General features: G+C 37.6%; 2 protein-coding genes across 2 annotated transcripts in view; one reads left to right on the top strand and one right to left on the bottom strand.

Annotated features, from left to right (window-relative positions):
* Positions 1-11345, top strand: part of LOC106869388 (fatty acyl-CoA reductase 1) — a 422225-nt gene that overhangs the window by 331640 nt on the left and 79240 nt on the right. The gene's annotated exons all lie outside the window — the stretch shown is intronic.
* LOC106873124 (fatty acyl-CoA reductase 1-like) overlaps positions 1-11345 on the bottom strand; it is a 39120-nt gene that overhangs the window by 17944 nt on the left and 9831 nt on the right. The window contains exon 3 of the mRNA XM_052969541.1: positions 2124-2230. Coding sequence (XP_052825501.1) covers positions 2124-2230 — 107 coding nt within the window. The remainder of the gene's footprint in view (positions 1-2123; positions 2231-11345) is intronic.

Raw genomic sequence — 11345 nt, 5'->3', positions numbered from 1 at the left:
AAAACTCTTGTTTCACCCTAAAATGTCTGGTGGGATTGGAAAGGAATTCTATACTATGAGCTTCTCCCAAGTAACCAGACAATTAATTCTGAGAAATACTGCACACAACTGGATGAGTTAAAAGCAGCAATTCAAGAGAAACATCCAGAATTGGCCAACAGGAAGGGTGTTGTTTTCCAACATGATAATGCAAGACCGCACGTTTCTTTGGGAACCAGACAAAAATTGCTGCAGCTTGGCTGGGATGTGTTACCCCACCCTCCATATTCACCAGATATTGCTCCTTCGGATTTCCACTTATTCAGATCTCTGCAGAATAGTCTTAGTGGTAAAAATGTCAATATCTTGGATGATGTAAAAAGACACCTTGATGAATTCTTTGCCATGAAACCACCTTAATTCTGAGAAGAGGGTATTTTCAAGTTAAAGGAAAAATGGAGACACATTGTGCAACAAAATGGTTCATATTTGGTTGATTAAAAATGTAATGGCAAGTATTTATTGACCTTTCTCTTTCTTTTAAAAATCGGCACAAACTTTCCAGACAACCCAATAATTCAATGATTTCTCTTCACAGCTGCACGCACATCTGCAATGTCTTTCTCAATTCTGCTGGTTGCAGGTCTCCCAGAATGTTCGTCCCAGAACGGCCATCTTGGAAACATTTGAACCACTTGTACACTTGTGTGTGGCTCATACACTCCTCTCCATACACTTTCTGCAACTTTGCATAGACCTCTGCGAAGGTATCACCATGACAACTTTCTGTCGTGGTCAATGCGATGATCATACACTACACACCTTCCTTCCAAGCACTGCTGTAAACAGTGGAAGTGAGCTAAAACGTTAAACATATGCACAGCAGAGGTCAAGGCAAATTTCTGCCATGCAGTTTCACTCTGCATGCTTTAGCTTCATTACTATGGCAACAATCCAGATACTTATTGATTAGACCTCGTACCAATCAACTACATGGATCAATTTCTTCAATTATATCCTCTCTTCCCACCCACCAAATTTAAGGTCAACTTAGAGATCATTTTTATCATTAGAAGAAATGGCAAAACACCAGTTTAAATGTTCTATAGTAAAATTAGCTCTGTCTCCTATATCTTCAGAGTTTAAAACCCACCACTGTCAACTTCGTCATTCATATCTCCTTCCCCAGTAAATTAAATATGAATCATTATATTCTGGGAACAAATTCGAACAACAATATACAAATCCCTGCAACTAAAATTCCTTACAATTATAAGAATAGTAAATAAAGACAAAATTTAGAATTTAGTGGCAAATATACAAATATACTTAAAACTTTAAGGCTGTAAATCCTGAGCAAAGAGGAAACACATCACACAGATTTGGTTTCTTTTAATGATTATTCAGGTGAACAAATGGAAATGCACAGTTATCATGATACTCAAAAACACTAGGAGAGGTTAACAGTCTATATTATATCACCAATAGTGCTGTATGTCCATGGTTAAATCACTTAACACTGGTCTTCCTAACTGGAAATAAAACAGCAAAAATCCCTCAAAGCTACATGCAGTAATAGCAGTGCTGATGTTAATTCTGTTCATAGGAAAGATAACTGCAACAGGCTGGTATCATATCCAGAAGTAAATGTTTCTCATTTATTTATTATTATTTGCCCAGTAGAAGTGAAAAACTGAAATGACACCCTCATGTACAGGAAAAAATATCAAAACCTTTAAACAATAGAAAAAGATTTACAACTAAAAAATCATTGCTTATATTTCATGGTGGATTCTATAAGCCCATGCCTTTATCATAACCCAACACAGTGGATATAGTAATGTATGATTGAACTTATAGTCAGTAGTCAAGCACTTCATAACTTCACCTCATGCCTGTACCATTTTATCTATGATAATGATACTAATGATGATAACAATGAAGACAATAAGGTGATGATAATGATAACAATGACAGTGATGATGAAGATTATGATGGTGAAGATGAAGCCAAAATATTTATATTGTAGACAAAATCCATAAATGACATCAGCTTATTGTTGTTTCATGAATATTACTTTTTGGTTCAAAATATTTTGTCAAAAGCTGAAAAAGATTTTTCCAAAACAATTCCAGGATACTCACTCCAAAGCATCAATTATCTTCTGGGGTTCTACAAAGGGTTCATAGATATTTTCTTCAATGAAAGGCCGATCACAATTTGCATAGGCTGTCGATACATGTACAAATACCTGCAATATATGACACACTGACATGAAATGCACGATACTGCTCGCTGTTTCTCGCTCTCTCTCTCTCTCTCTCTCTCTCTCTCTCTCCTTAACTTCTGTGTGTGTGTATTATAATTAAGAAACACACAAAAAGCCCTGAGAACTTTAGCTACTCATGGTTTCCTAGTCTAAATATTAAATTTATTTTGCCATTTTTCAAGTTAGTAAAGTAAATAAGACAGTTTAGTAACTGTGTTTGATGTAATTGAAGCTTGAATGAGCATGCATATTTTGAAAAAAACAAAGAGCATGCTCATTTGTCACAACTTGAAAATTAGTGAAATAAACTTAATATTTTACCAAGAAACACTAGGTAGCTGAATTTTACAAGGCTTTTTGCATGTTTCTCAATTATAATATCTTTACTCTCATAAATGATCAAGTGTTATACTATTTATTGAACTACATACAATACACATACACACATATATATTAGATTAGCAAAGGATGTACTGAATGAAGCATTCTTGTTCAACTAGCATGACCACAAATCAACAAATGGAGCCTCAACCAGTTCCCTGAACATCTGAGAAATACCAACCAAGCTTCTTTCAATTCACACCCTACATTAAAAACAGGAAGGAGACATTGGACAATGTAGTAACAGATATACAAAAGATGTAGAAACAGGAGTAGCAGAACAATCATATGAGATGGAAGGAAGTGATGGAAAGTGGAAGAAGTTGATAGCTAATGGATCATATGTAACTCCAAGAAAGTTTAACAGTGGACCGTCAAGTAAGAACTGTTATAAGGTAAATTTGCTACAGCTTAGGCTCTTTAGTTTTCATATGATCAGTGATTAGTTTTCTCACACACACATATTTATATACAGTTAAGTATATGTCCGGTCACAGAGTGACCAATGGTTTCACATCCATAAAGGACTTAGCCCCATGGACGTCTTGTCCGGCTCTAAAGCCAAAGGCATATAATTCTTCAACTCTGGGAGGTAGGAATCTGTTACAGTCAGTTAATTAGTAAGTAAACAAAGAATAAACAATCCAGGTCTGGAAGGACGGTTATCTCCCTTAGACTAGTCCATATGGGTCAAAAATGAGGGAACAGGGAATTTCGCCCTTAGGTTGCTTTTAGCTCATAAGGACCTTTTCAGACCTAATCAATGAATGGAGAATTACTGCTCTATGCTTTAGAGTGTGCTTCTTATTTAGGTATGTGATACACTGACAATATATATATATATATATATATATATATATATATATATATATATATATATATATATATAAAACAAAAATACATATGGAGAAGATCACAGCTTTAATTGTAGAATTCACCTTACAAAGCTGACAATTGTTTCCATTCTGTTAAAATAGTTAGGATATAGAACATATCATTGAAATTAATATTTCTGAAAATACATGTTAACACATTTTCAATTAGCTAAATTTCCAGTACACAAACACATACAAAAAGAACATGAAAAAGAAATATAATCTTAGAAAATCTATTTTTGTATTCAACTTTTGGTGACAGCAGATAACGAAAGAATACAAAATAAACATAAGAATACAAAATAAAGAATACAAATAAACATAAACAAAATAAACATAAGATTACAACAATTAGAAACAGAAATTTTACATCACGGCAATTAGTTATCTACAAATCTTAGTAAATGCATTTGGGATTTCAGATAGAAATATTAAGTATGATTTGAAGTGGTCCATTAGTAGTTATGCACCATTGTACAATATTAGCAATTCTACACGTGATCTCTACCTTGAAGAAATGTATTATATAATTACTTCTAAATTAATTTTATTAAATTTTAATGGGAATTTTACAGTGAAATGTTGCCAAAAATTTGTACTGGAAATATTTCTTAGTTCACTTTGAATTTCACTAATTTTGGATTGACTAGAAAATGTGTTAACATGCATCTTCAGAAATATTCATTTCAATGATATTTTCTATATCTAACTATTTTAACAGAATAGAAACAATTCTTGGCTTTGTAAGGTGAATTCAACAATTAAAGATGTGATTTTCTCTATACATATATTTGTTGTCTAATACTCTGAATTTCTTGGAATTCTTCTAAATGATATTTGGATCTACTTGTCATACATGAGGAATTACCTTTTCTACTTGCATTTATTAGTATCTCACTGTAGGATATAGTTAACCAAATTGTTTTGAAACTAAGTGCTTTATTGATATCTGCCTGGATTTTTTAATACCTTTTTTCCCCTCTTCTTATTATCTACTAGCTTAAAAGCTGCACTCCATGCAGACTTTAAAGCTAGCTCTTGTGGAGGGCTAATTGGGCCTGTGATCCAAAACTAAAGGGACCTATAATACATATATAATGACTATATGCTCCGGTGGTGTTTGATCAGAGGTTAAGGACGGATCATTCCATTGATCTAGCCCTAAGTTCAATTCCAACTATTGACCAATTTGTCCCAAAGTTCTTATGGCAACGTAAAATTAATGAAGCGAATGTCATTTATCTCCTTGATCTCTGCTGTCATTTGACAAACACCACCAAAATAGCATGAGTCAGCCAAGCTTTGCCTGCTAGAAATAGCAACCCAAATGCTTTTAAATCAGATCCCAATGCTGGATGTTCAAGAACCAAATGAATGGCAGATTTTCAATCCCAGGATCATCCTGATTCCAAAATGGTATAATATGTCTACGTAGAGTAAATGTAGGCTGAAATACAGGGATCCCAGACAGACAGACAGAATTTTGGTTTTATTATTATAAATATATATATACCTTTTTTTTAACATACATACATATATGCTTGCATACAAACATGTATAGACATGCATACATATATGTATCTATGTATGTCTTTAAGTATATCTGTTATAAAGTACAAAGACTAAAATAAACCTGGGAATATTATACACTTTCTCTCTGAATGTTAAGACAAATGTATGTAGAAAATTTCATCTAGCAAGGGGGAAAGCAGAAAGGAAGAAGTTTGCCAATGTTCTACAGCATGAGGATCAGAGATACAAGGTGTTTCAGATAGTAAGACAGTGTATTAAAGAGAATTGAGATGTTATGAGTGAGAAGCGTGTGCAGATGTATAATGGTACACTTGCACTTGGTGATTCAGAAAAGAAATAAGCTGTTAAATGTGGAGAATGCAAGGGAGTTAGAAGTTATTCCCAATTTGGGCCAAATGGAAGAACTAGCTATTCTAGTTGACAGCAATTTCATAGACAAAGCAATTAAAGATATGAAGGCAGGGAAAGCTGATGATCAATCAAGAATTACGATCAAGAATCTTAAAATACACCTGGGGGAGTGGGATACAGCCTACTTACTCATATATTTAAATGGGATGTACAGAAAGGTGTTACTTCAGACAGATCAATTGTTACAAGGATAAAGATCCTCTAGACAGAAGTAATTACAAAAGTTTCAAATTGCTGAACCAGGTCATGAAAGTTATGGAAAGAGATATAGCTAGGAAGAGAACTGGGTTAGATAAAGTGTTTAGTTTGCATCAGTTCTCTTCCTTGTAAGACAGCTGCAGAAGTATTTAGCTAAAAGCTATTGTACTTGGCAGTTGTCAACATGGAGAAAGCATTTCACTAGCTCTGTGATCTGGAGATCCTTGAGGCAGCTAAGACAGATGAATGGCATGTGAGAACCATTCAAGCAATGTACAAAGGTGCTGTCATTAAAGTGAGAAGTTGACAACAAATACAGCAATGAATTTAGTGTGCAGGTAGAGTTCACAAGGATTTGGTTCTCAGTCCCTTCCTAGTAATCATAGTCCTCCAGGCTATAACACAGGGATTTAAAACTGGTTGCTCTTGATAACTATGATATGCTAATGACCTCATTCTTATACCAGAATCTGTTGTAGAATTAGAAATGAAATTCCAAGTGTGGAAGCAAAACCTGGAATCAAAAAGCCTTAAAGCTTAGCAAAACCCAAAGTTTTAGTTAGCAAGAAAATAGACAGGACTCTACTATTATCAGGAAATAGCACATTTGATATGTAGGAAAGGTATTGGTGGAGATTTCATACATCGTACCCAGTGCAAGCTAAAGATGTACAAGAGGTGCAGTGAAATGTTAGGAAGGTTAGTTAATACAGAAGTAGACTTTGCATGTGTCAGATGCACAGAATAAACACAAAGAACACACAAGAAACAGATTATCTTGAATGTCCAGTAGGTTCCCTAGAGGCAATAAATTGTTTCTATTACTTAGATTACCAATTTAGCAGTGGAGGAAGATGTTCTGGAAGTATAGTTGCTAGAATAAGAATAGGATGAAGAAAGTTCAGAGGGCTGTTATCAATGTTAGTAACAAAAAGTCTTTCTCTCAATGGTAGATGGTATGATGCATGTGTATGAACAGTAGTGCTACATGGTAGTGAGTCATTTTCCCTGAATACCAAGAACATGCAAAGACTAGAAAGGAATAAAACAAGTATGCTCAAGAGGATGTGCAATATCAGGGTGCATGTATGACAAAGTGAAAATGTGTTGAAAGAAAAATTGGGTATGAGGCATGAAATGTGTGAAGACAAAAGACTGTATATGGTGTATATGGATGAGAACAGATGTATAAAGAAGTGCTGATCACTGAATATGGATGGAATGTATGGAAAAGGGAGACCAGGGATGAAGTAGTGAAGGCTGATTTCAAGATGTTGTGCCTGACAAAGATGACAAAGGATCAAGATGAGTGACAATTGACTATGCTCAAGAAGACTAGTCTGTCTTGATGAAAGGGAGATCCTAAAACATTGTGCTTATGTCTATACATTCATTAGGTCCTGCCCTTGTACTCAATCTGTCCCTGCCAAGCGTTCCCCTACCTCTCATCCCTCCACTCTTCTATGACAGTATTCAGCTACTACAATCATGAGAGCTGAGTCTGCAGATCATGCCCCCATTGTGTTACCAGTTACCTCCCTTATCCCTGGAACCACTTCCTTTTACAATCCATCCCTCATTCTCAATATCATCCCTTTCTACTTATTTACCACCAATCCCCTTTTTCTGTGCCTCCAGTTATTATTCTTTCTCCTTGAGCTACATCTTAGGACTGCCATATTTCATCCTTAACTCCCTCTCTTTTCTGCTATCATTCTTATCACTGTGACATATCTGTTGTTGACAGTCTTCCCCGACCTGTCTCTCCCACTCACTACAGCCATCCCTATGTATCTTTGTCATTCATCTCATTGTACACATCTCTCTCTCTCTCTCTCTCTCTCCTTCCACACATTGGCTCCATTTGTTCTGGGGTGGACTCCCTCCCACCACCATTTTCTGCTGCTTAATCTTTTGCCCTTTTCTTTATTTCTTTGTAATTAAATCTCCATATTGTCTGATCTGCCAAAAGGTTTGTTATAGTGCTGCTCTCCTCCCTGTCTGCACTACCATACATTACCTCCTTCTTCCTAAGCCACTTATTCTTTTACTTAACCCCCCACCCACTACCATACTGATATTTACCATCAATCACACCCCACCCTAATTCCAGTCACTATATTCACTTCTACAACCATCTCTAACCATCTGTCACTTTCTAATGAACACATCCACCCACTATTCTTGATTGTGTAATTTCTCTTTTATACTCACCTTCTTGTACCTCATGAGTGTATTCTGACATCTCATCACCAATATCATTGTCCTCTTTACATCTATTCCCACTCTCATAATAAATACAGAATAGCCATGTATCTCATCTATGGCAAAATATCTGTGTCTGCTCTTCTGTCTGCCAATACCTAGCATAAATCCACCTCCCTCTCTACTACAATCCTACTCATTCAAGCATAATTTCTTTTGTCTTACAAGTTACTTGACAATCTCACCAGTGTTGGTGTCACAAGAAAACACCTAGTATACTCTGTAAAGTTGTTGGCATTTGGAAAGGCATCCAGCTGTAGAAACAATGCCAAAAGAGACATTGGTGTTCAATGCAGTCCACTGGCTTGTTGGATCCGGTCAAATTGTCCAAACCATGCCAACATGGAGGATGGACATTAAGCAATGATGATGATTAGTGTTGACTGTCAGAAAGAATACTCAGTATCATAGTAGAGACTAATAATATACCTGATGAACTTGTAAATACACAAGAGAAACAAAAGAAAGAGAAAAAGAGAAAAAAAAGAAAAATAAAGAAAAAAGATAGACAGATAGATATATAAATACACATTTACATGTATATACATATCAACATCATCATCATTTAATGTCCATTGTCCATGTTGGCATGGGTTGGACGGTTTGACCAGGGCTGGTAAGCTGGAAGGCTGCACCAGATTCCAGTCTGATTTGGCATGTCTCAGTCATTGCCACCATGAGGCCCAACACTCAAAAGGAACTGTCACTTTGCCTCCATGAGGCCAAATGCTCGAATGGTACTCTTTATGTGCCACCGGCTTGGATGCCAGTTATGTGACACCAACATCAGCCATGACTACAATTTCATGGTCTTCCCAAGCGCAACATATCACCAAAGGTCCTTGTCACTAGTCATTGCCTCTGTGAGGCTCAAAGTTCAAGGATCATGCTTCACCACTTTCTCTCATGTCTTCCTGGGTCTACCTCTACCACAAGTTCCCTCCATAGATAGAAACTGGCACTTCTTTACGCAGATGTCCTTGTCCATACGCAACACATGACTATACCAGCGCAGTCATCTCTCTTGTACACCACATCTATGCTGCTTATGCCTAACTTTTCTCTCAAGATGCTTACACGCTTACACTCTGTCAAACATGCACACTGACATTGCACATCCAGCGAAGCATATTCGCTTCATTTCTTTCTAGCCAAGGCATATCGTCAGCTGCCACAGCCCATTTTTACTGCCATTTTTACAGCTCTCACTAACTACTTGCCTATCCCTAGTTTCTGCATTGACCAGCACATAAGGGACCAGGTGACCCTTCAAAGGCTTTCTCCAAGTTAACAAAGGCCAGGTACAGAGGTTTATCTTTGGCTACATATTTCTCCTGTGGCTGTCTTGCCAGAAATATAGCATCAGTGGTACTTCTTTCTCCCAGGCACAAACCCAAACTGCCTGTCATCTAAACTGACTCTCTCCCTAATTAGTTGGGCTATGACTCTCTCTGTAACTTTCATCACCTGATCCAACAATTTGATACCTCTGTAATTATTTCTAAGGCATCACCTTGTAGCAGTTGACTATGATGCTACTACACCAATCATTGGGTAAGACTCCTTCATGAACCACCTGATTGACAGGTGACTAGGCCATAACCCACACCACCAGATATTTAAGCATCTCAGCAGTGATTCCTGATGGACCGGGGGCTTTCCCTGTCTTCATATCCTTAATTGCTTTATCTACAAAGTTACTGTCGATTCAGGTAGCTGGTCCCTCAATTGGGTCAACTTTTGGCAGACTCCTCCCCCTCCCATTCATTCTCCACATTCAGCAGTCTTTCATAAGGCATTTCCAAGCCTCTTTCTTTGTAGAATCCTTAAATGCAAGTGCACCATCATCCATGCAGACACATTTCACTCCTATGACATCGCAATTTTCTCTCACATACTGTCTTGCAACCCAAAACACTTCAGTTCTTTGGTCCTCACATTGCTGAAAATTGGCAAACTTCTTTTCTGCTTTTTCCTTGGTTAGATATACCTGTCTCCTAGCTTCCCTTCTGGTTATCTGATACAGTTCCCTGCTACCCCACCTCTTCCAGTCCTTCGACACCCATTTCTTTGCTCTAATGGCCCTGTCTACCACATTACCCTACAAGCAGGCCCACCAAATGAACAGAAAGACCGTTTTTATGATATTCTTCAGCAAGCTACCTCTAAAACGAATGACAAGGATCTCGTCTTTGTGACTGGGGACTTGAATGGGCATGTTGGATGGCAGCCCAGTATTTTCCATGGTAGATTTGGTCTGTGGCACTCAGCAAGCTGTCCTGCAGGAATTCCCAGTTGCCCTCTATGTCACAGGTTTGTAGCTCCTCCTCCCTCTCATCAAATTTCTCATTTAGGATGTCCCTAAATCTCTGACCATATGAAAGATCCTTAAGCTTCCAAATCCTTCTTTTCCAGATTGGTCTGCTTCTTGGCATCGTTCTGACCTGGAGTCTAAATCACTAATGACTAATCAATGCTGAGGGATACATTCTTCATCGGGGAGGGTCTTTGTATTTAAGAGCAACCATGCATCCCGCTGCCTGGTGAGAATGTAAACGATCTGGCTAGTGTAACCACCTGATTTGTAGCTTATCAGGTGGCTGGTTGGCTTCCTGAAATTGGTGTTACAGATCAATAGGTTATTTGCATTACAGAATTCCAGTAGCTTTGTTCCCTACACCATGGAAAATACTGGGCTGCCGTCCGACATACCTATTCAAGTCCCCAGCCACAAAGATGAGATTCTTGTCATTCACCTTAGAGGTAGCCTGCAGAAGAATATCGTAAAAATGTTCTTTCTGTTCATTCGGTAGGCCTGCTTGTGGGGCATAGGTAGAGATAATCAACGCTATGCTAATCTGCAAGACTAGCCTGAGATTAAGCATTTTATTGCTCACTCTGACTACCTCTATGAACTTATCCGCCAATTTCTCTGCAAGAAGTATGCCCATACCGCCTACCCCATCACTGTTACCTTCCCAGATTTTATACTTACATGTCTTGCCTGTGAGGAACCAGGGTAAAGCTCCTCTCCACCTTACCTTTTGGATGCAGCGTACATCAACACACCTCCATTCACACATACCTACATACATAATACATATACACATAATATATATATATATATATATAAACTGTAATTTTTGTATAATTATGTATTGTTAATATAACAATACATAAAGACGGGCCAGAGTTTTTTTGTTTTTTTTTTTTAATCCTGTCCTAATGTACACGTTTTTAATATAATACATGTGCGGGCGACACATGAAATCTTTCGAGCGAGATCGTTGCCGGTGCCCCTGGGCCGGCTTGCGGGTGACACATGAGGTTTTCGAGCGGGATCGTTTGCCAGTGCCCCCGGACTGGCTCATGTGCGGGCGACTCATGATATCTTTCATGCGAGATCGTTGCCAGTGCCCATGGACTGGCTCTTG

The sequence above is a fragment of the Octopus bimaculoides genome, chromosome 7 (assembly GCF_001194135.2).
Source record: "Octopus bimaculoides isolate UCB-OBI-ISO-001 chromosome 7, ASM119413v2, whole genome shotgun sequence".
Classification (NCBI taxonomy): Eukaryota; Metazoa; Mollusca; class Cephalopoda; order Octopoda; family Octopodidae; genus Octopus; species Octopus bimaculoides.
Note: the sequence above shows the minus strand (reverse complement) of the source record. Positions and strands in the feature narration are given on the sequence as shown.